We start from the raw sequence: 26,226 nt of genomic DNA on the forward strand, positions 1-26,226 counted from the left end.
GGTCCCCAGTCCAAGATCTAGTAGACTGAGCTACTGCCGCCCAGTAGTGTAATTAAAAAGACAGGAACGAAGTTAGTTAATTCCATCAAATATCAGTAAACTCCTCCTACCTGACCCCCTGAGCATCAGTTGATTTGTTCTTTGGATAACTTAATTATACTAAATAAAGTCATTACCCTAACAATATAAGTCTAGTTTCATATTAATCCAATCAATCAATCAATCAATCAATCAATCAATCAATCAATCAATCAATCAATCAATCAAACAGGCAGTCCAGCAAACTCAGAAAGTTTAGGACAGAGTAGATAAAACATATACCCCCTTTTCCTTCGCATCCACTTGGGAAAATAATACCCAACCATCTAAACCACAGGTGTTGAACTCAAGGCCCGGGGACCAAATGTGGCCCTACACATCATTTTATGTGCCCTGCAGGAAAGGTCATAGTGTCTAAAAATAAATAGGTCAAAAGTGTTCTTTGACCAAAACTACATTTTCACACGATGCATTAATCAAACCCATTTGACAAAAAAAGTTTTGAACTTGTTTTTGATGTTATTTGTCTTTATTTACGTGGATACTTTGATCCCGTAACTTGAATAAGTAATAAATACAGAGTTATTTAACATTAAGGAGTTGTTACATTTATTTTGCAATACATTTAGTTACATTTAGTTAGATGTATTAGTTACATCTGGACTTTTGAGGACAGCCATTATGATGATCTGGCTCTCAGTGGAAATGAGTTTGACACCCCTGATCTAAACATATCAGCAAAATGAAAAAAAAAAAAAAAACAAGAAGTCGATTTGGTCATTTACGATTTGGTCGACTAAGCTGCACTAAAAACCTGTTGGTAACAATATAGTAGTCCCCTCGTAACAACAGGATTACAGCTGGGATTTTGCGTAAATACTAAGTGATTGAAAGCTGCTGACAACCTGTATTACACTATATCACCTCATCAGCCGCTCACCTGAGCCTGCACGGCGGAGCCACTGAGGCGCCACTTACGGCAAGGGCTAGAAACAGGTTCAGTGGTAAACACCGCCCTGACGGAGGAGGCAACGACTCTGCATTTCGGGAACTTCAGAAAACTGCCTCAATGCTGTATAAATATGGAATCTCCCGCTGTCACACAATTGACCAACTGCGCCGCGCAAGAGTGTGATGGGTCTTCCGCGATGCTTTGTAGATAGATGTGGTACAGTACTCTACATTAGGCTGTTACAGTGAAGGCTGTCTGTGCATTGGCGTGTTGGTGTGAATGACAGTCAAGAAGAGACGGTGATAGGTTTAATCTAAGGTGAAGCAAAAAAAGCCTGTTACATATCGATGAGCATTTCTCGCGCTCTTCGTATAGTTGATCTTTGCCTGAGCAGCGGATGTGATGCCCATATACACCATCGACCGAAAATTTCCCGACGCATCTGGTAAGTCACTCACGTAGCAGGAGCGCTTCTTTTAACGCTGTGCCATATGTGCGTCTCCCCCCCCCCTCTTTCTCTTTCTCTTTCTCTCTCTCTCTCTCTCTCTCTCTCTCTCTCTCTCTCTCTCTCTCTCTCTCTCTATATATATATATATATATATATATATATATATATATATATATGTGTGTGTGTGTGTGTGTGTGTGTGTGTGTGCGTGCGCATGCGAGTGTTTGTGTGTGTGCGTGTGTGAGTATATATATATATATATATATATATATATATATATATATATATATATATATATATATATATATATATATATATATATATATATATATATATATATATATACATATACTTAGGTACACACACGCACGGGCGCGTGTCGACTTGATGATAAGCGTACACCAGTGGATCCTGCCAGGACCCTTAAAAATTCCTGACGTGCAACAGGAGACGAGGCGCTGACGCACACATGGGACCTGCTTGTGGCTCAGTATTGAATCAATGTGTTTTCTGCTGTTGAATATTTTTTTTTTACCACTAATATAAAACATCTTACTGTATTTTGGTGGAGCAGAATACACGTTACTAAGTATTTTAAGCTGTTGTGGCTCTCCTCCATTCTTCGAGCTGATAATGTTTGAAGTTATAGCCCTTCTAAGTTTTTTTTTGTTTTTTTTACCTTTGCTGTTCATGTTGTCTGGGAAAGAAAAAAGAAGCATTCAAAAAGTTAAGTGTTGGGTGTGACGCACCTTTAGGCATTGCTCGTCATAATTAAAAAAAAATATTTCTAGGTGAGTTTACCTTCTTTGTATGGGCGTGTGAATAGAGAATATCGTGCTGCTATCCACTGAGTGAATTATGCGTGTCATTTTGACGTGTTCAACGACATGACACATCATGTTCACGCTCTATATATACATACAAATAAAGGTTCATCTGGGAGGTAACTTATCTGCACTTATCCTCCACTCGCTCACCGACAAAGCAAACATCCTTAAGCAAAACTGTCATTGGCAGTCAGCTTATGTATGTTTTGAATAAGTCTCATAAGTAAAAACGGCTACAAGGCAATACGGTGGAGGAAGTTGCAATGTGGGAGAGGAGCAAACAGAAAGTGTTCCTACAGATTAATACCCAGCATGCCTCAGCATACTGACAGGGAGTCACTTAAACATGATTTAAGGCCTCTCATTATCCTACTCTGTTTTTATGGTTTCTTTCCTCCCTCAGTCTGTCTGCCCATTCCATGTTTCTGTCTTTATGTCACTTTTCCTTTTAAATAAAATTTACAGACATTCTTTGTCATGGCATCCAATGTGCCAGAATCAGAGAATAAATATTTGCATTCTCTTCTAATAGTAACATCTGAAATGGTTTTATTAAGCCTACGGGACTGCTGTCAGAATGATATGTTTGGTCATGAAAAAGAGTTCCTTCTCTTGCAGCTTGACAGAGGATAAGAGAAAGTTGTGATAAACATCAATTTGTGTCATTGCTGTCTCGCCTCTTCTTATTACACCTTCAATTACCCATTTTTACAGCCATATTTCCTATTCAATACATGTCTGTTGTAGAATCCATTATCTCAAACGTTCACAATGCTAATGGAAAATTATCCATTGCAATTCTCTTGAAGTGCAGGAGTGGAGTTGGAAGAGCTGAGAGCTGTGGTTGGTGTGTACAGTAATGACCAAATAACAGGCACAATAATGACTTTAAATATGGGAGTTTACTGTGCATTAGGTTATTGTTTATTCATAAAGAAGAATGATAGGTGATTTGACATTCAGCAAGAGTGGTGTGTGTGTGTGTGTGTGTGTGTGTGTGTGTGTGTGTGTGTGTGTGTGTGTGTGTGTGTGTGTGTGTGTGTGTGTGTGTGTGTGTGTGTGTGTGTGTGTGTGTGTGTGTGTGTGTGTGTGTGGCTGTATGCCTGTGGCTGTCTGCTCGTTCAAAGGAAGCTAAGAGACTTTGTCCTTTGGTCAAGCTGCGCTCTCATCTCAGCCAGTGTGCTGGGAGATCCCACCCATCTGCAGCTTGGAAAAGGGTATGTTGAGAGCATGGCCGTGTGTGTGCATGTACATGTGTGTATGTGTGCGTGTGTGCTCATCAGTAAGGGATTAAGGATTAATTGCCTTCCAAGATAGACTTAACAGCTTGTTACATGAACTTTGTAAAGTTATCACTTAGCCCCAGAGAGGAAAACAACACTGTTTCATGAGGAGCAGAGGCAAGATCTCTCTTTTTTTTTTCTTCAGAAATCTTGTGGGTTTTCTTTTATTGTTTGTTTCTTTTGTTTTTGCTTGGAGCATACTCCCACCAAAGGGTAAGAAAGTTGTTAATTGTTCGCACCTTTTTTTTAAAAAGAAGGGTTAAGAAAGTACTTTTTTCTAATTTTTTATCTTTCTCACCGTAAACTCTTAAACTATCTTTCTTTAACTGACACCTAAAAATGTGGAGACCAAACTGAATTTTAATTGATTGATACCATTTTCATACTAAAGCAGTTACGTTTCTCTTCTATACTTTGGAAGTTTCAATCAGTAAGTGCGGCATTTGCACCTGATGACTTAATTTGAATATCAGAACTGTATGTTTAATTTTCTGTCCTGTACTTGTGTCTGTTACATTTAATTTCTGGTACATAACTCAAAATCAGCTTGTCCATTTCCCATGAAAGTTTCTACACACAATTGACAAATACGGAAGTAGTCTCATTTACTATGTAGGGATAATGGTTTTTATGCCATTTCTACATTTCTACTGTTAAAATTTTGAGTCATTTTGGAAGTTGTATTAGTTTCCTGGAACATAATGCAAAATCGTCATTTTATCAATGTCAAATACTAGAATGTGTCCCGATAAATATTTAGATCATTAATTGATTACCTTACTGATTTATTTTCTGTCTCTACTGTGGTTCTCCTTGTGTCCTTAGTTGAGTTGATACAGCCAGCAGTTGAAAGAGGAGACCTGAGTATGACAGAAACCAATACCCCCAAGTCGGCCAAGAAGCCTCGCTGGACATCCCTGGAGATTGGCCTGATTACCATCGTCTCCTTACTCTTCATTGTCATAGTTGCTCTCATTATTCTCTTTGCGACGCAGAAGACTGGTGAGTGCTAAAGAGGCAGAAGACTCAAGAATATTTGACTTCATCAGAATTTGACATATTTATGGGAACTACCCTGTGTTTAGGATATCCATGAGCTTTAGTCATCACTGCAATATTAAATGAATCTTCCATGAACTTCAGTCTTACCTTCTGTACTATGATTTTGTTCATGTGAACAGAAGATATTTATATGAGGTGTGGTTGTAATCAGAGTACAAAAGTTCAGCTTATGAATCAGAGAAAAGAGGAGTAGTGTACAAAGGTCCTGTTTTTTTCAATGTCATTTCATCTTTTCTCAGTGTGTTAGCTTACATTTCAGACATGAAATGACATCAATTCACATTAAGAGAATAGCCGATTTAAAATGGGAAGCTAATCAAACCTTGAGAACAGTGGCACAAAGTGAATATTAAAAAACCCCAAAACAAAACATGGTGTTTGCACTTGGAAAGCAGAATGATTAAAAAAAAGTCCACTACTATATCAGGGCGGCACGGTGGCGCAGTGGGTAGCGCTGCCCCCGCACAGCAAGGTGGTTCCGGGTTCGCGTCCCCGCTCTGTGTGGAGTTTGCACCTGCGACCTGCGACAGTGCATAAAGCAGTAACAGAAGATAGATGGATGGACTACTATGTCAAAGCACAAATCAGTGATATGCTATCAGAGAAGCTATCAGCATGTTATTAACATGTATAAGGAACATTTATATATTCCTTATTGACAATAAATCAACTCTTCACTAAGAAAAATGCTGAGAAATTAATTCTAATGATACTTGCTTGTCAGCCTAGTAACTTATGCGACAGGTTGTGGCTACTACTGCTTTGGGAAATATTGACTGTGGAGATTTTTATGGATGGTGAAGTAATATTTTATTGTGGGTTTTGGACAGAATCATGCAAAGACAGTCAGATGTTCTGACAGCCTTAGTGTGCATCTGAGCATCTGAGAGTTGTGCTGTTGTTAGCTTTTCTAGTCCTAGGAAAAATAGACTAAGGACTTAGTATTCTTACCTGAGATGCGTACTCATTTGAGTGCACATTATATGCATTCATACATCATAATGTGTACCGAGCATTTATAATTATATGAGAGTTTTGTCTGTTTGTGTGTGTGTGTGTGTGTGTGGGGGGGGGGGGGCTAAGGGGTATTCATATGTCAAGTCAGACTGAGTTTGATTTAAGGGATTTACACCCACATTATTATTCCTCATACAAGGAAAGAAGCACATATGAGAATGAAAAATGTGATATGAGGAAAGAAATTGACAAATAGGGAAAGGGGAAGGTGAATAAGAATGTTTCCTATTATGACGGATAACTGTCAAAATCCCACTAAGTGATAATTTGTTTTTCATTTTCATATAGATAAGATCTGCACCACAGCTGACTGCACGCAGTCAGGTAAGCATTTGCGTGTCACCTCTTTGTGCATTTTTCTTCTCCCATTCTAAAGACTGATTTTCCACACAGAAGTACTGAGTGGTAAAATTGAGGCCGTGGCAGAAGCCCACAGATTTCGGACAAACTTGGAAAAAATGGACTCTTCAACTGTGAATGTGTTGCCTCTAAATCAAACAAACAATGATCAAACAGACCTGATTAACAGGAACATACAGGATTAGTGTTCTCCGATCATCTCTGGACAAATGAATGAGAAAGATGGAAAGCTAAAAATACGTAAAAGCATGTATTTACAGCTTAAGCAAATCCATTCTGACCTATGTGTGTAATTTAAATTCAAACCTAAGGATTGGTGGAGGTTATAAATGTTAGTTCTCTTTGGGCACATGGCTTCTTGAATGAGCTGATTTGTTTTAACAACGGGACATACCTGCCAATGGGATAACTGTACAACTGAAAAATATCTATTATGGTCTTATTACATTTAATCACATTTTAATGTTACTACAACCTTTTATCACCCCCAATCTCTTTAATATAACATAATGCACAATTACTTGGTATCTCATTTATCATTTAATGTTGAAAATGAGACATTTTATATGTTTGTTATTGAAGGATTCATACATATAGCTCGACTTTCCAAGGATTCTTATTAACCCCAAATGCATATATTAATATTAACCTAACAAATAAGATCTCTCAGTTAACTCGTGCAATATCATTGCAGCTCATAAAATGAATTTATGACTAAAGCAGAAATGAATTCAAGTACTGTCATAATGCTCAATGTTCTTTTTCAAAGGTCTTTCACATTTTGATAAAATGTTCCATTTTTTCACTGTCCCGGAATATAATATGTTCTCTCCTAACAATGAATTTTCAGGAAATATTTTAGTCTTTCACGTGGTATAGGCCGTTTTGGCTTTGATCATCGTATAGCTATGCTACTCTTTTCCATGTTGTCAAAAAAAAGTAGAATACTGTAATACATATACTAGCACTTTGTAGCAGTGATGTTGGTTTATTACACATTCTTTAGAGAATTTCTTTAGAGAAGCTTTTCTACTTCTCATCAGCTTTGTTACCACTTCCTCGATGCAGCGTCTCGTCTTATTGAGAACATGGATATGACTGCGGACCCTTGCGAAGATTTCTACCAGTATGCCTGTGGAGGCTGGCTGAAAAAGAACATCATCCCAGAGACCAGTTCTCGATACAGTACTTTTGATATCTTACGCGATGAACTGGAGGTCATTCTCAAAGGTGGGATATCCACACACACATCCACACTAACCAAAGGTCCAAATAACAGGCACAATAATGACTTTAAATATGGGAGTTTACTGTGCATTAGGTTATTGTGTATCCATAAAGAAGAATGATAGGTGATTTGACATTCAGCAAGAGTGGTGTGTGTGTGTGTGTGTGTGTGTGTGTGTGTGTGTGTGTGTGTGTGTGTGTGTGTGTGTGTGTGTGTGTGTGTGTGTGTGTGTGTGTGTGTGTGTGTGTGTGTGTGTGTGTGTGTGTGTACATTGCTGTTATTTTTTTGACTATTTTCTGTAGACATCAAAGCGAAATATGTTGTGTGGATTTTTATCTATGGTGTTTTGCAAGTGTGCTTGTGTCACGATCGACACAGAGTGGATCAAGTATCAAGTTAGGCAGTGTTGGTGTAGAAGCTGTCTGGACAGCTGAGCCATGGGAGTCAAATATTCAATGGCCACAGACTTTGCATTGGCAAGTGACATTTTTCATGCATTCACAATTTATATGCCAGATATAATTAAGACAGTGTGGATTCACTGCAGGAGAAACCAACTGATTCAGGAGGCATGAGAAAGATTCATCCTTTACAAGAATGAAATGTTATAGGCTCAGATAGTTTACACCATCTTGGAGGACTTAAGTCTGTCTACTGTTGATAGAAAAACATTCAGTCCTGTGTGATGAGTTTTTTTATGCCCCATGTGAAAGAGGGCATATTGGGTTACCTTGGTCTGTCACAATTTACATGCATAACGATGTATAGTCCAGCTACACCTCAAAACCTGCAGGACAGATTTAAATTAAATTTCATATGTGTATTGACATGCACATAAAGGTGAGCATCATTTGGTTTCTTGAATTTCTTCATATCGCTCATGTCATTCCATGTGAAAGAGGTTGTTTTTTTTTCTTTTCAAGAAAGACCACCTCTATGTCCTTGGACACATATTTTCTTGCCTCTTTGTGTTTTTCTTCCACCACTTGCTTTTTTCTTGTTTGCTAACACTGAAACACGCATATTATTTTTTTCATAAATATAATCCTCATTTAGAACTGATTATTCAATCCATGATTATTATGCATGATATTTTGTTTTTTAAATAATTCCTCGTAACACATTATTGTTTGAAAGGGTATGAAATGTGTTGTTGTTGGTCCAACAGAACACACGCTTCTTTCTAGACCTTTTCTCCTTACATTCTGGAAAACAAATGCCAGTAACTTCAAACATCCAATTTCTTGTTAAATCATTTTTTACAGATAACTTTTTATTTATTTTTTTCAATTTAGACTTTGCTGATGTACCTTGCCTTGCTGAACTCCCCATTGTTGTCAAAAGAACATTGGGGACTTTAGCAATTCTGTCTCCACAGGCTGATTGTTAATGTGTGTGACTGAAACAAGGCCTTCTTTATGAGTTAGAGGTGATAGGGTTTTTTTAGTTATTTAATCTTGATTTCTAGGGACAGCTTTTGGTGTCCCTAAAAATCATTAATTTTCATAAAAATAAGGCACATTGACTTTTGTTGCGTTCTGCATTGCTTCATGATAACTCTGTAGTCTTACCACCCATAAAAAAAAATAATACACAGGGGGGAAATGGATAATAAACATCCCTCAACAAAGACTCATTATTGTTTTGTTTTTTACTTCAGTTTGTGCATGTACGTACATCACATTTGTGTATGATGTCCTTTCATACTTTTTATATTTGTTGTGATTGTAGAGTGAGTGATAACTCACACATGTCTGCAGCTAAAGAATATTGGGAACAGATGTCTTGGAGTCGTTGACTTATGGCAGAAGGAACAGGGTAGCTACAGAACTCCTAATCAATGGTTTAAATCTCTGCCAAATGTCAGTTGTGCTCACTCCTTCAGAGTGTCTGGTGTACAATTTGTAATGTCTGGGATGGCACTGTAGTTTGTATGCGTCTGTGTTTAAACAATATAAAAATACGATGCTGTATGTCTGCTTTATTTGATCATTTACAGAAGCAAACATAACCTGTTAGCTTTCAGGATTTCTTGTTTTCCTTCACAACTACGCATTGAAATTGAGGCCCTGCCAGTGTGAGGCCTCAATAGAGTTAGGACCTTTACTTTGGAGGTGACATCAAGCATGCAACCTCTGATCCGAGGGTTGATTGCTGCCGCCAGCTTGGATACCGCTGCTGACTGATAGACAGATCCCTTTTCTGTCAATACCTTCAGGGCCCGTGAAACAGCTGGAAAGGCTGAATAACGGCAATAAAACAGGCTTTGTAAATGTGTTTGTGCCTGAAAAGCAGTGTAGATTTGTGGTTGATTGTAAATGCCAAGGATTGTTCTTGTGGCTGTAAAAGGCCATAAATGTCCTGTGATTGTGACCACATCTTCATGTGTACAAGCATGTGTCTATGAAGTTGTGAGTTTTTGTTCACCTACCCCTGCTCAGGCATGTCATCCTGTGAAATAATTCGTCCAGTTGCCCATATAATTACTAATTACAGACTAATTTGTTTCTGGGAAAAGTACGGATGTTGTTAAGCAGACAGGGGAAGATTATTTTGATAAAAATAAAAATAAACATTGGGGAACATAGTAACTTAGAATGAGCATGTGTAATAAGATAGGTGACATCTGCTTCACCCTGCTCTATGAATTTGAGCAAAGTGCTCTACTTTTGTGCTTACTTAAGGTGTCGTAGTCTTTTTGAAAAGGTGGAATCTCTAATTATGAATTATTTCTCAATGCATGACCACCTCTAAGTAACTTCTCTCAAATCTGCAATCTGATATATCACTATGGGTGTGCTTGTGGTCTGTGGTCCATTAAGTTTCACATTTGGTCCTCCGAGGGGGAAAACAAAAACAGAACTTGCGTCAAACAATTATAATTGCACCTAGACTTTATAGATAAAGATTTATTCACATAGCCTCCTTGATATCAACATTCCAGTGAGTCTCATTGCGCAATATCGTAAATACTGCATTTGTTATGAGCATATCCAGTAAAGATAGTGGACTGAAGATTAGCAGCCAAATAAAATATTATTAATGATTAATGCAGGAGTTTCTCTTCAACAAAAATATGTTTAATCCTGAATTGAATTTGTTTTCTTTGGTAGAAAACTTATGAGCAAGTCCTCCTTATGAGTAGGTCCTCCACCAAGGTAAAAATCCCTCCCTATGACTGCCTTACAGATAAGACTGCCACCAATATGCGTACTACTAGTACAGTGCATGCACCAGAAGTATACCAGAATTTGACTTGATGGTTGCATTAAAAACTCATGAATCTTATAAAATGTCATAAGGAGATTTTACTTTCAGCATAATTTACGACCAAGAAATACTCAAAGAAAATGCATCGTATTGATAAATTAGAAGCAAAACTCCTGCTGAAAACATGGCATGAGAAGTGCTTAATGGAAAGAGAGTCAGTCAGGGATAAAATGACAGTGCAGCGAGGAGAAGCTCAAAATTCTGTTATCATGCTGAGTAGTTTAGTTTAAATGTCTCAAGCAAACATCAGGTGGCACAAAATACATTTTCAAAAAAAATCGACACATGCACACAGAGGCAGAATAAGACAGACAGACAGATTGAAATTAACATTAACACCAGGAAGTCAGTAATCCAGTCACACACATGATCTGTGCCCTTTTGGAGGAAGTGCCCTGTGAAGGGTCCCTATCTCAGGACTTCATTAAAATTGAATGAGCACATAAATAGCACACACATGGTAAAACCAAAATGAGAGGATTATATAAGTGAGAGGGCAGAAAGAGGCTGAAAATGAAAAGCAATCATGCAAGGAGTGAAGTGGAAATAGAGGACATACATAATATTGAGTTTGATTTATAATATTTTGAGGCTGTTCAGTTGAAGCCAGTATACCGGATTTTCAATAAATAAAGCAATAAATAAAGTAGTTGAAGGACACAATCATCTGCTGTGACATTAATATATTAGAGACCAAATTGTAATAGTTATTTTAAATATGTCTTGAATTGGCTTTACTCTCATTGGTCTGCCATCAAGTCAAGAAAATTACAAAGATTAAAACATAACACCCTTCATCATTATACTTTAATCCCATCTAATGGTGACATATTATATCTGCCTCAAGGAAGTGTTTCCTGTCAGCTGGCTGTTTATTTTAGAACCGCTCCCCTTTACAATATTAATTCTTGGATGTAACTGAGGTGTGAACAGTAAAAATGAATCTAATTTTAAACAATGTTGTTCATCATCAGAGTTATATTAGATGTTTGACACAACCCATGTGTCGCTAAATACCTCCAGATGTGTTGTAACTTGTCTGTTTAATCTGAAAAACGATTGAACTAAACTGAGCTAAGCCCAAATGTTCATTCCCTTTACTTTAATGTAGAACTCTTAATTAAATCATATGAATATAAAATCAATCAATCAATCAATCAATCAAGTTTTATTTATATAGCACTTGTTGCCAGACATTTTATTTTCAAATGTCTGGCAAACGACATTTGAAAGCACTTTAACACTTTATTTAACCAATAAATACTGGATAAACACCAGGAGAAAAAGAAACACTGACATCACAGGACATACCACAAGACATACACTACAGACACATGCAGCATTAACAGGACTTATATATTAAACTATAACTAAAATATAAACAGTATAAAATTACATTAAATCCATTCAACCGCGTGCTGACCTCGCCACCTCCCCCCTGCTCCTCCTGAGAGAGTCATTGTGCCCCCTGATGGCACGGGGCACAATGAGCGACAGTGGTGTTGAAAAACTCCCTCATTGAGGTAGAAACTCCGGGCAGGACCCAGACTCTTTTGTGCGGCCATCCGCCTTGACCAGTTGGGTGGAAAAGAAATAAAATGCTTTTCCGCGTCTCCATATACAGTATGTTGCAGAACATGATCTGCCGAGGCACCCTTGAGCAAGGCGCCGTCCCCCCTACAAGCTGCTCATTTAACTCTGCCTCACCTGTACTGCTGATACTAATTGCATGTCTATAGGCCCCTAGTGTGTTGTGTTTGTTTCAGGAACCAGTACACAACGTTATGTGCAGTGATTAATACATATATACTACATGTATAGAAATTATCTTTACACTCATCACGTACATGATGAGTGTAAGGATAATTTCTGGGGATCAAAAAATGTATTGGCATAATTTAATATATCTTATTTTATCTCAAAAAAACCTAATATCAGGCTGATTTGGCTGTATATGTTTGGAATGCTAAAAACCCGAGTAAATCTTCTATAATTTTTATTAATTTGCATTAATCATTCTTTAAAGAGCAAAGGAAATTACCTCATTCAGTCAGCAATTAGAAGGTGCAAAGGATACACTTTTACTATAGATGAAACGCTTTTATGATGTTTTCATATTGAAAAATATAAAAATTTCGAGGGAGGGTGTTGTTCGACATAAAGTACAATACTGCTGAAGCCAACGTTGTACTATGGACATTATAGAACATATACCTATATATACAGATAAGCCAAGAGGCAATACTCAGACTGATTAACAAAAGATTAAATGTCACAATGAATGCTCGTCATCTGATAACTTTTAAGTTTTTTGTGCAATGAGAATTAACACATATACTGTATATATTGATTAAAATGCATTGATTCTAGGGTTGAGCCAGGTACTCGTTTCACACGAGAATCCGGTACAGATAAAGCATTTTTGACGAGTACTAGCATTATACGAGTAAAATTTGTCAATACTCGTGCTCGTGCTGAAGGAAAATACTCAGAACTGACTGTCTTCATGCTCTGTGATTGGCCAGTGAAGCAAAGTCCTTTCAGAGCTCCTTATTATTATAAGTTGAAAACATTTATTCCTGACAACAAGTCTAAAACAGATATCCGGCCTCTCCCACAGTCCCTGACTGCCGGTACTACACGGATCTTACATCAGATGCAGCTGAAGAAGAGCAAATTCTATCTTGGCCCAGTCAAATTTAAACAATTCAGATTAAGAATATGTATGAGGGGATGTGGTGTCTTCTGGACCAGTCCGATCGTAACAGGTTTACAGCCGCATGTTCTCGACGTAGTTTCCGTCTCCGGTCTCATCCCGTAAACAATTCTGCCTCCTTCTTGATCACCCCATAAGTGTGAAGACTTCCATAAATGGAATTGTTACCTTGGCTGTGTAGGGGTGTGTAGGTGTGTGTGTATGTGAGTGTGTGTGTGTGTGTGTGTGTGTGTGTGTGTGTGTGTGTGTTTGTGTGTGTGTGTGTGTGTGTGTGTGTGTGTGTGTGTGTGTGTGTGTGTGTGTGTGTGTGTGTGTGTGTGTGTGTGTGTGTGTGTGTTCAAATGTGTACAGACTTCAAGGGTGTGAAAAGATTAGATGAGTTCTGTGAGCTCTGTGTGTACTGGGATAGGGTTCAAATGTCTGTAAAGATTAAATGCGTGCGTGATTAAAGTTGACTACTGTGAAGCTAGCAAAATAGTAAATAGCATTAGCAAATAGCATGTGTATAATGTGTAAATCTCTTCACCAGTCACACACAGCGTCCTTCCCTCCCTACAGAGACTGCAGCCAGAGTAGAGCTGTTGCTACCCCACTCTCGCACACACACAGACATTGACTGATCTCTGTGCAGGGCTTCACTGTAGCTTACATTGCTTTCCTTAGGTTTTCTTCAGCTTGCCCCTATTTTGATCTATTTAAAGTTACTTGGTGAACTTGTTTCTTGTTTTGTTTTGTTGCGCATACGTGGTGCATTTGACCAGAGCTGAAAACTCCCTGTGTCGCATCGGTCACTGCCTCCACTCCAGTTGTTTCTGTTTTTTTTACCTGCTTGCTCTTAGTTTGACACTTTCACACTTCAGTTCAAACTTATAATTTATATACTGTATAGATATTTTAACTGTTACATAGCACGCACGCACGCGCGCGCACACACACACACACACACACACACACACACACACACGTGCTCTCTCTGTCTTCTTGTGATCAAAAACATTGATTTGAATCTCAATTTTGAGGCTATTCTGTAGTTTTAAAATAAACAATAAATATATCAACATTTGATCAATCTATATCAATTTCAGACTTAAAAATAATGTACAGATTTAAGCCCCACCCATTTACAGTCGAACCAAACCCACTTCTGGTTCAAGTCCAGTCCATTCCGATTACAGGTATGGATACAGATAATTTAGATGGTGGAACAGATACAGATGTAGATACAGATACAGATAGTGGTGTACGTGCTCATCCCTAATTAATTCATAAAGATTTTGTGTCATCAAGGTATATTGAGGTAAAATTCATATGAACTTTAATGTCCTTCTAGGGTAGCATTACAATTCAGCTCATAAGTGTCCACATATGCCTTTTTTGCCCAGTGTCTTTTAAAGAACGGTGACATGATCACTGACCATTACTGAAGTGAGAAGGTCTTGCAGGTCATTGGATGTTTTCTTCGGATGTTTTGTGACATTCTGAATGAGCCATCGCTGTGGTGTTGAAAGTCTTTCAATTTGTACTTTGAGTACTCTCACTGAGAATCTGTGGCATCACAGAGCCTTACAAAGAGCATGCAACCTTAGTCAGAGTGATACATTTCATGAAAGTTTTTCTCATCTCTTCTGAATTTCTCCTGGTTTTGACATGTGTGCTACTGATGAAATCTACCAGCTAAAATGGTAGATTTCTTTAAATGGTCTATGGAAGTGATAATTTGATTGAAGGGGGCTGTTAATAATTCAGACCTTAGTGTGTCTAGTCCAGATACTAATGGAGTTGGAGAGTTGTTTTTTTTTTGCATTTAGCTTATAACAGAACAAATGCATGTTCATACGGTTGCTGTGGATGTAAGATAACTTGAAAGGATCATTAAATGATCCATTTTGTATTTAGATGCCTTTTTGTTTTAATTTAATTTTCAAGATGAGTACATAATTTAACATGAAATGGAAGTTTGTTGAGTTGTTTCTGAGTTTATCTTATGAAATGTTACCGAGCAGAAGAATTAATTTGTAAGAGATCACAATGATACCCTCCCAAATCTCTCCCAAACATGAAATCTTGATCACACATGACTGTCAGCTCACCTAGGATTTGAGAGCTCAGTTCCTCTTAGAATTGTAGCTCTTCCATGAGCTTTGTTTTTATATGTTAATCGAGCACAGAAGAGTCCTCGTGCTTTGCTCTAAATAACAAATCATCATATTTTTTTAAGTTGAAACTGAGATTGAAATACCTGTTCAGTGGTTAGGGTATTTTCTGATTTGAAGGTCAGATGACAGTGTTTCTGACACTCTCAGAGTGACACGCTTCCAGGTTTGTGTTGCACATCGATGATCTAAATATTTATTTGAGCTCAATGTCATGTTTAATGTTGCTGAAAAGTGCCAACAGATGCTGGAAGAACACACTTTAAAACTGCAGAATGCAAATTGATGCCTCAAGGCAACGCATGAACAGACTACTACTAGTGCCATTTCAATTCCCGTTAACTGAGCAAGTTCACATTGTTTATAATGCATTTTGATTAGCTGTCTACCAGGAAATGCTACCTAGCCTGAGGCTGAGTTAACAGTTGTCCATATGCCTGCAACAGCTGTTGAAAAGGTAATGAAATAAGACAAGCTGGTGGTCACCTTGGTTTTGAAATTCACTGGCCCACCTTCAGGGTTACTGCTTCTTCTATGGGTCACAAGTTTCACCCTGACTGCCACTGTGAAGAACATGTAATCAAAATATGCATTGTACAGTGGCATCTGAGAAACCTTCCAAATAGCATTATGAACTGATTAGTGCCAAACTAAGAAATGGTTTGTTTCTACTTGGTAATCTAATCATGCATTAGCGTATTAGCTGCTGTTTCAGTAAATGTTAGATGCAGTTGATGATATACCAATTCTATATTTTTCTTTCCAAAGACATGTGGGAGAGTTGCTATAATAGAGAAAATGTAAATATGAAAGTGTTTCTTCTCTAAACATTAAATGTAATTGAAAAATTGACAAAAATTGGGGTAGGACACAAACTCAGCAATACCTGTATTCTGAGGATATTCCTCACACACTGAAACCACTGAACATACTATGAAAGTATAGAAATTAATAGCTTTGTCGCCATCAGTTTCACTACATCCCGCTTCAAAGCGGTGATGTTCTGTAATTGTCATCGTTTGTGCGTTCGTCCGTCCGTCCGTTAGTCCACCAAATATCTTCGCAACCGTTGCAGATAGAAAGATGAAACAAAAGCATATTACCCAGGCGGCAAAGGGGATGTATATGAGATGATGACCTTGACCTTGAGAAAACTAGCTCAAGGTCAAACTTCAACTTTTTTTGCACTTGGGAATTGGATAAGATAGACAGACGAGGGAGAAGGCCAGTGTGAGTAAGATCATAGATCAAAGCAAGTGCTTTGATCTTTGATCTATGCAAGTAGGTCAGGGTAAAATTTTGAATTCAGGGTTGTTGCGGGATGTTGCAGTTTGTGACTGCTTTGCTTCTAGTTGCATTTGTTTATGTATGACTATTTGTCCCCTTTAAAACCAACCACAACCTGTTTTCCTTTATACATTTGAAGAAAGGGCCATGCCTTAATTAAAATGATTAAATGCATCTGGATGACAGCTGGATGCTATTTTCAATGCACAAAGAGTTTGTACATTGTACCTGAGGTTGTTTACATCCCACTCGCCTTTCTGTTCCCTCTGCTTTATGTCTGCTTGTTAATATATCAACTTTATCTTTCTTCCTCTTTCTCCCCCGTCATGCTTGCCTTGTTTTCTATACTTTGCTTGTAGGTGTTCTTGAAAAAACAACGGAGGGGGAAGCAGCTGCTCTCATCAAGGCTAAGACACTTTACAAGTCCTGTACAAATGAGAGTACGTCAGCTGGAATTAGATGCAAGACAAACTATTCCTTTTGTAAATTCAATTTCCCTCGAGTGAATATTTTTCTGATTATATTGTTGTGCCGCTAGTCAAGTGATTTGCAAAACTATCTATAAAAACTGCTCTAACAATTTTTATATTACTAATTTTACATTTTTAATATAACTATTAGTTTTAAAAGCAATGATTACTATTTTTCTTCTTCACAGTCTTTTGTGATGCAAGTGACGGCTTTTTTTAAAAAAGCTTCTTGGCTTAAAAGCCACCTGAAAACTCTCATGTGTGCTTAAATTTGCATAGATTTACTATGATAGATAGATAGATAGATAGATAGATAGATAGATAGATAGATAGATAGATAGATAGATAGATAGATAGATAGATAGATAGATAGATAGATAGATAGATAGATAGATAGATAGATAGATAGATAGATAGATAGATAGATAGATAGATAGATAGATAGGAAATTGCATGGTTTAGGAGCGGCACAATTAATGAATAAAACCAAGGTTCCTTTTCTTTTTAATTCATTCTTTGAAAATAGACTATTGGAAATGCTGAATATTTAAAATCATTAAATGCTGACTGTTTTCTTATATGCTGCTTTCAAGGTTTGATAGAGAGCAGAGGAGGGGCTCCTTTGCTTGACACGTTGCCTGATGTGTTTGAGTGGCCCATAGCTGTTGACCACTGGGAGGCCAATTACAGTAAAGTATTCTCGTCCATGTTCACTCTGCAGATCCAGGAAAGTCAGCTTTTAAATTTCCATATCTGTTCTTCAGGTGCTGCATGGAGATTGGAGGATGTCATAGCTAGGCTGAATGAAAAATATGGAACTCAGCTTGTGGTCAATTTTTTTGTCGGCACCGACGACAGGGACTCCAATGCACACATTATTCATGTAGGTCTGCGGCTGTTGTCAGGAAGTCCTTTTCCATCTGTCTTTCTGCTTCACAGACCTACATTGACACTGACATTCATTTATCATATCCATCCAGCTTGAAAATTCATCACCTACCAATTTCCTCAAATTTGATTTCTTTGGCAGTTTGACCAGCAGACAAGCCTCGGCCTGTTGTCCAGAGATTACTATGCTTGCACAGGACCCTATGCAGAGGTAGGCATATGCTTCCATGTGTTCATGAAGACTAGTGCCATTGAGTCTGGTTTCCATATCCTCTGGACTTTGATTCAGGAAATATGATGCCCAACAAAGGAAGAGGGCATCAGTTGAAGCATCGAGACCTTAATTAAGTTTGTGTTTGTTCGTATGTATAAATTTACTTGCAAGCTGTGCGTGAGATAAATGCAGCAAGAGAGGATTAAAATCAGAAGAGAAACAATCTAGACCAGATGTGTGACACCCCCTGCTCTGGTTTTATTTTACATTGAACCATGAACTCTTGATTAATATGCAGAAATCAGCTCTTAAATGCACTCAGCTTGAGGCAGGCAAATCATGTGTGGGTGTGTGTTTCTGTGTGTAAGTCCATGTAGTTTTGTTTCTGTCATTGGTTCAATTCAAACCAATAACCTTCTTTGATTCCTGCTGAAATAGGTTCAGATGCAGATACTACAAATGAGTGTGTGTGTGTGTGTGACAGGCATGTCGGGCCTATGAGCAGTTCATGACTGACTTGGCTAAGCTGATCCGCACCGACCGGGGACTGTCTGTGAATGACACCCGCATCAGAGAGGAGGTGACACGAATCATGGACCTGGAGAGGGACATTGCTAATGTAAGACCTCTGGAAGAGACCTCAGTAGTTGGTCAGATCTAAAAACTTTCACTTGTATTACTGTACTAAGGAAACCATGTTTTTAACAAGCAATACATGCCGTATCTCTCATTTCTGCTTTACACAACAGGAGTTTGTGGAAAAAAAAAAACAGCTTCTGACAGTTTCTTACTCACGTCTCTCCTTCTTTATTTGTGGCTCCAGTTGGCAGCAGCCGATCTGCAAACCCTGATTCTCTTGACCCATACACAAATGTTCCACTGTCCCCATTTGTCATGGTGCAGGTCGCCTCTGCTCATGGCAGATGCTTCACTTACCTTTCAGTCAGCTGCTGGCTTTTTACAAATCTTTCAAGCTCATCCACTGACATTCAGAGACCTAAAACTTCTCAGGATTGCAAACATGCTTGTTGTGGCTGAACCTGCAAAGTCAATGCATGTGTTTTCTCTGTCTTGCACTTTCCAAGGCGACCGATACTCCGGAGGACCGCAACAACCCAGTCTTGCTTTACAACAAGATGGAACTGGGTGACCTTAATGCCAATTTCACCCTTGAGGTTGACTCAAAGGTAAAAATACACGTCTGCATCTGTCAGAATGTTTTTTCTCTGTCCTTGCCCTTGCAAAGTTTTTTTTCTCCTTTTATTGCTCTGCTTTTGGTGTTGTCCTGAAGGTATTTGACTGGAGTTACTTCACCGCAAAGATAATGGATACAGTTAACATCAGTGTTCCTGACACAGAAAAGATCATAAACTACTCCCCCAATTACTACAAGAGACTCAACCTTGTCTTGACCAGATACACAAAGAGGTTTGTTTCTATGAGTCTGGTTCTGTCTGTGTATAATTTCCTGTTTATGTGCACTTGTGTTGTCTAGAGTGTACTGCATGCAAACTGAACAACTCCATTATTATAATGTAGTGGTTTTGTGACCTAATAGAGCCTTTGGTCACGCTTCCTTTTCTCACAGGGATCTGCAGAACTACCTGGTGTGGCGTTTTGCTATGAATATGGTTGTGGGCTTGAGTAGATCTTATAGGGACACCAGGAAAGCTTTCCGCAAGGTATGTCACTCCATTGAATAATGTTGAATTGTAAGTATTCCAAAAACCTGATAAATATACATTGAAAAGCATAAATTGAATGTGTTTGTGAATGAACCAAAATATGTGTAGTGAAATTTAATTAAAATTTTTAATAATAGATGGGAATATCCATAAATTTTAATTTTACAATTAGCAAGACTGCGACTACAATCTGGAGCATTGTTCTTAGTGATTACAGTTTGCATTAAAAGTTAATTTAAGCATTGTGACATCACCACAACACATACAGGAATGACTGTAAAATGTTGTCACCATGGCAACCATCCAATTGAAATATGTCAGCCTATTTCCTAATTTGCCTTAAACTCAAAGCAGAGCTGACACAGTTTGGATTGCCAGAGTTCTTGTGTTATGAAGCAAATGTTTAAAAATTTGAGCTCAAAATGATAATATAGGGGAGGCAGTTTTGTCTAAATGATATAATAGTTGTCAAGAAATATAATTCAAAATGTCACTGTTGTTGTGGTTTCAGATGATTTAGTCTTAAAGGTCTCATATTAAACTCTAATATTATTATACTCTAATCAATTGCACACAGCTGCCAGATGTCCAACTACACTGTATTAGTAGTTAGTTAGTGTAGTAAGTTTGTACTAACTAGGTGTCAAACTAACTAGTTTTTGAACTAACTTTTAAACTAACTAGGTTTTGAACTAAGTAACTAGGTTTTAAACTAACTAGATTCGAAAACTAACTAACTAGGTTTTAAACTAAATAGGTTTTGAACTAACTAACTAACTAACTAACTAACTAACTAACTAGGTTTTAAACTAACTACATTTAAAACTAGCTGAAGAGTTTTTATGAATGAGTGAATGAATTGAATTCAATTTGAAATGTATTGAACCCAAAATTACTCCGTGGTCCTGAATTTCAGCAGCCTAAAAGTCAGTCAGATGAGCTCGACTGAGAACACATATTTCAGGCCTGCTCCATTAAATACTAATGAGCTCTTTCTGTCTTCACCTGTTACACACCCCTCTCACAGAAAGGACGTGGCTAACCATAGCATGGGTTCATATTTACGATGGATGTACCAGGTGCTCTCCAATATATGAACATGGAACTTACAAACATTTGTAGATAGGAACAACCACTGACTGATGTCTAAATGTTCATAATATGCCATATTGCAGTTCGTATTTTGAACCGCGCACAACACCCGAGTAATTCTCCTTTTTACCTCAATCCACGAGAGCAGCAGCGCTCGATGCGTGCATCTCCAAAGCATCTCCCTCATCTCACCCAGTTATAAACAATTCAGCTTATGAACAGCCTCTCGGAACGTGTGTTCTTGTCTGGTGTGCATCATCAGGTGTGCAACATAGTGAACACACGCACACATGAAGCTGCCCCTTGTCTGTGTATGTATGTGTAGCCTGCCTATGTGTGCGTGTGTTTGCTATGACTCCGGAGACACACAGGACGCGAACACACGCTCACATAGGCAGGCTACACACAGCCACACAGCTGAGGGGCAGAGGTGCTTATCGACCGCACCTTAGTAACATGAAACTTGCTTAAAACACCGTTGTGGAGTGGACTGAAGTGGAACCAAATATTTAGCCAAAAACAAGCTGTCTTCACCATACAACTGTAAATAAGACTAAAAACGTGGTGACACTAACCTGTGGCACAGGTGCAGTTAGTGGTTCCTGTATGGTTGGGACTGATCCTTTTATGAGGATCATTGTCGAGACAAAGTCACTTTTGTACTGACCCTCATTACTGAAGCAGGTGAAGTGAAGTGGTTCGCACAAACAAATAAACTTGCAGGAAATGTAGCCGGTACGTTGTGATTACAGATTTAACACAATCATTTCACACTTTGGGGAAAATGGATGTCAGCAAAATCTTTCTTAACAATTCATCAGTAGTTGAGATATGTTTGATTGGACAGAAAGCACACCATTCATACAGCCATGCTGGTAAAAATACTGCATGCATGCATGGGCATGCATGGTTATGAAGTGAAAAAACAAACAAACTTGGTTTAATAAATAATTAATTATTTATTATTCCAGTTTAATTATCCTACATTATAACTGGTAAGGTTCCTATTCCTTTTCCCACAGGCTCTGACTGGCACAACATCAGAGGCAGCAGTGTGGCGACAGTGTGCACTTTATGTCAACAGCAACATGGATAATGCTGTAGGGCGACTGTATGTGCAAGAGGCCTTTTCTGAAAAGAGCAAAGAACTGGTCAGTGACTGGATTATTAAATTGTTTCTTCCTTTGGTTTATCAAATTATCTCTCTCATGCTACCCTTGTGTCTCGTATCTCTACCACAGAAATGTATTTTTCAAAATGTCTGTGTAGGTTCTTAGTCATCCAGGTCCAGGCAAATCACGAAGAGCAAGATAAGAATCAACTGGACTTGTTTAAAGTTGGTCGAAGATGTTTCACCTCTCATCCAAGAGGCTTCTTCAGTTCTTTTTCTTCAGACCAGAAGAAGCATCTTAGATGAAAAGTGAACCATCTTCAACCAACTTTAAACAAGTCCATTTGACTCTTTTTATGATCTTCTTTATATTTTTGAAAGTACCTGCTAAACGCTACCAAGCACATTGTCTTTGTTATGATGCCCACACCTCTCAACATGTAAATGACAGCTATGGCCATGCATGTGTGTGCACGCTTTGGCAGTATGTACCTCATAATAATAATGGATTTGATTTATATCACGCTTTTGTGTGGACACTCAATGTGCTCACAGTGATTCCATTATTCATTTGCTCCTCATTCCTACTTGGTGATGGTAGATTACATGTGTAGGCACAGCTGCCCTGCGACAGACTGATGGCAGCTAATCCGTGCCATTGGCCTCTCCGACCACTACTACAGTGGTTCTTAACCTTGTTGGAAGTAACGAACCCTGCCGGTTTCATATGCTCACTCACCGAACCCTTTAGTTAAAAAAACATAAATAAATAAATTTAAGATATAAGTACAGTATATGTTTTACGGGTGTATTTAATGAATTGTGCCACCTTTAATTAATGTCACCTTTTTCAAAGAACAAAACCAAGACAGTGCATCAACTCACATGAAATGACCTGCAAATCAGTGTGACTTCTGCTGTTGTTGTATAGAGATCAGATCAGATATGCGTGGCTTCACCTCGGCAAGTGCTACTCTTATGTCATTTTCACAGCAAAGTCTGTTTCTTTTGTTTTCCATCCAGCTTAAGGATGTGTTCCTTTATTTTTGCCAATGCCAGACTAGGGTTGTTCAACTTCACATTGCAAATCTTGCAGAACGCTAACTCCCATCACGTTCCGTTATACAGTACATGTAAATTCACGTTAATAATGATAATAATGGATTAGATTTATATAGCGCTTTTCTGGACACTCAAAGACGCTTTACAATGGATCCATTATTCATTCACTCCTCATTCATTCTTGGGGATGGTAGACTACACAGCTGCCCTGGGGCAGACTGACGGAGGCGTGGCTGCCAATCTGCGCCTGCGGCCACCGGAACAATCACACACATTCACACACCAGCGAGTGCCCCACTGGAGGCAAGGGGGGTAAAGTGTCTTTCCCAAGAACACAACGACAAATGACTCGGCAGGATAGGGAATCGAACCTCCGATCTTGAATCATTGGACGACCCGCTCTACCACTGAGCCACAGCCGCCTGTTGTACATATTTGTTCTACCACTTTCTTTTTTTGCTCAACATAGTTACTATGAATTAAAATATTAAGAAAGCAATCAGATGACGTACCATCATGGCAGGCATAAATCGACTACTGAGTGCGCAAAATCCCCTGTAGCACAGGTAGGCTAATCAATGTAGAGTCACATGATCACCTGCAGCCATTGATGGCTAAGGGGGTGTGTCATCACGAATTGACAAGATGTGTCAAACGTACACAGTGATTCGTGTATGTTCTTGACTTCCTTTTCTGCCGAACCCCTGAGAACGTCTCACCGAATCCCTAGGGTTCGATCGAACCCAGGTTAAGAACCACTGCACTACTGGAACTTTCATACACATTCACACACCAGCGAGGCAAGGAGGGTAAAGTGTCGTGCCTAAGGACACAATGACAGATGACTTGGGGAGTGGGATTTGAACTGCCACTCCTACGATCTACCACCTGAGCCACTGCTGCCCCAGACTGTATGTGTACCTGTATACACCTGCCACAATACACCAAATACATGTTCGAATATACAGTGTTTTGTATCAGCCTGCAGGGTTGACCTGCACCTGACACATGGATTACACACCTTATGTACCAGTCACAGATATATTTTATTTGTGGAATGTAACTAAATACATTTCAGGAAGTACTGTCTATGAGTTGCTTTTGCTCTTTAATGTATACTGCTTAGTATTTACAGTGCAGGAGCTTTTTTCCCCCTCAATTTCGCATTTACTAAAATTAATTATTGAAGTAAAAAATTAAAAGAGACGAAATTGTAATAGTGAAACAAAATTGTGTAAAACTTCGATATTGAACAATAGATAAAGCCTAAGTTATACTCCCATAATTCAGTGATGATCTGTATTTCCAATGAAGCACCAAGAGATTAAGCATGAAGAAAGTAGCCTTTGCTTTGCAGCAGAATCCACCATTGGTGCAGATGCATCTTGCACACATTATGCAGAGCATGATCATATTGAGTCTCCATTTGTTGGTGCTATAATCAAGTTAAAAAAATAGTGAGACATCTTAAACAGTCCTGCAAACACAGCAGAGCTGAAAGTTCACTGTCAAAGAAATGAGTCACTCTTCCAGGGAATACCAACATGTTGGAATGAAACTCTCAACCCACGAAAGCCAATACTGGCACAGCAGGAAGACTACTAAGGCATGCTAAAATCAGTTTAATATGACAGGCTGGCAAAGTTAGAGACACTGCTGGAGCCATGTAGGTAAATTGATATCTCTGCCCCCAGGGGAAATATAATTAATTTAATAGTCACTTTGTGGCAAGCCCTCCCTGACATCTCTTACTAAATTCAACATCTAATTCAGTTAACAGAAAAATAAGATCAGACATCATTATGTAATAAATGTAATCCCTGTAAATTTATGTCATATTTATTTATTTCGACATTGTTTTTATCTGCCTCTGAATGTACAAATCACTAAGCACTTTTTAAACTTGTCATGAACCACTACTAATTACTAAATATTTGTTTAATTGATTGAAATTTTTTTAAATAGATAATCATACATTTACATTTTAAGACGGTACTCTATTGACATTTTTGTAGTTAATAAGTATATTATTTATTAACCAGAGAGATGAAGTGAATAATAATAATAAGGAAATAAGCAGTCACAGACTGCAACATACTGTGACACCCCTGAATTCAAAATTTTACCCTGACCTACCTTCATAGGTCAGGGTCATTTAATAAAAGACCCATGATCCAACTAGTGCATAGACTAGTGCATATGGAGAAGGCCAATGTGAGTAAGACCATAGATCAAAGGGAGTGCTCTGAACTACTTTTATAGATCAAAGCACTAGCTTTGATCTATGGTCTTACTCACACTGGCCTTCTCCCTCATCTTTCTATCCTGTCCGGTTCCTGATTGTACAAAAATATTAAATTAGACCGTGGCTTACTTTTCTAAAGGTTAAGGTCATCATCTCATTTCCATCCCCTTTGCCGTATATTCTGTATTCTGCTCTTTGTTTCATCTGTCTATCTGCAACGGTTGCGAAGATATTTAGTGGACAAACGAACGAGCGTAGAAACACACAAACATTGTCAATCGCAATACATCACCGCTTTGAAGTAATGCAATAATAATGTACTGTATTACATAATAATAATAATTAATAATAATAAATATTTTATTATTATATTTTATTAATGTAACAATAGATTTCACTGCAATCACACAGCAAAAAGTAATTTGAACATACATACCACATGGTGAGAGGTGTTTGAAAAAGCCCGATGGTTTGTGGTCTCTATTGGTTTGTGGTTAACCACCCTGCATTGTCCAAACAGTCATGTATTGTGTTTGTGAGGAATCTACTGATATTATGAGTCACTGGAATGCCTCTGTCAGCTTGCTGTGGTCTCAAAGCACAAAGGTGGTTACACAGATCTTGACCGTGACCTCTGCTATAACTGCTTGTTTTTTCAATCTTTACTTTTACTCCATTGTCTGTTTTTGTTTTGTCTTTTTTCTTGTTTGTTTTTTAGAAGACGAAAGTTTTTACTGTCAGATAATTCGGGTGCAATAAAGGCTTTGCACAATATCCTACTGTTGTGGTGGCGGCTGTCAGTCTGACTGTGTTTAGG

General features: G+C 38.3%; 1 protein-coding gene across 4 annotated transcripts in view; it reads left to right on the forward strand.

Annotated features, from left to right (window-relative positions):
• Positions 1–1,097: 1,097 nt before the first annotated feature.
• Positions 1,098–26,226, forward strand: part of LOC137596815 (neprilysin-like) — a 29,659-nt gene continuing 4,530 nt past the window's right edge. Inside the window, exons 1-13 of one of the 4 annotated variants that reach the window (XM_068317574.1) lie at positions 1,098–1,436; positions 4,375–4,551; positions 5,917–5,952; positions 7,057–7,218; positions 17,002–17,124; positions 17,706–17,801; positions 17,877–17,995; positions 18,143–18,211; positions 18,699–18,833; positions 19,300–19,401; positions 19,506–19,642; positions 19,803–19,896; positions 22,014–22,142. In XM_068317574.1, coding sequence (XP_068173675.1) covers positions 1,394–1,436; positions 4,375–4,551; positions 5,917–5,952; positions 7,057–7,218; positions 17,002–17,124; positions 17,706–17,801; positions 17,877–17,995; positions 18,143–18,211; positions 18,699–18,833; positions 19,300–19,401; positions 19,506–19,642; positions 19,803–19,896; positions 22,014–22,142 — 1,422 coding nt within the window. In that variant the 5' untranslated portion in view covers positions 1,098–1,393. Of the gene's footprint in view, positions 1,437–3,641; positions 3,763–4,374; positions 4,552–5,916; positions 5,953–7,056; positions 7,219–17,001; positions 17,125–17,705; positions 17,802–17,876; positions 17,996–18,142; positions 18,212–18,698; positions 18,834–19,299; positions 19,402–19,505; positions 19,643–19,802; positions 19,897–22,013; positions 22,143–26,226 lie in introns of those variants that run through there. The other 3 variants (XM_068317575.1, XM_068317572.1, XM_068317573.1) reach the window with 3 other exon arrangements.

The sequence above is a fragment of the Antennarius striatus genome, chromosome 6 (assembly GCF_040054535.1).
Source record: "Antennarius striatus isolate MH-2024 chromosome 6, ASM4005453v1, whole genome shotgun sequence".
In the NCBI taxonomy this organism is placed as follows: Eukaryota; Metazoa; Chordata; class Actinopteri; order Lophiiformes; family Antennariidae; genus Antennarius; species Antennarius striatus.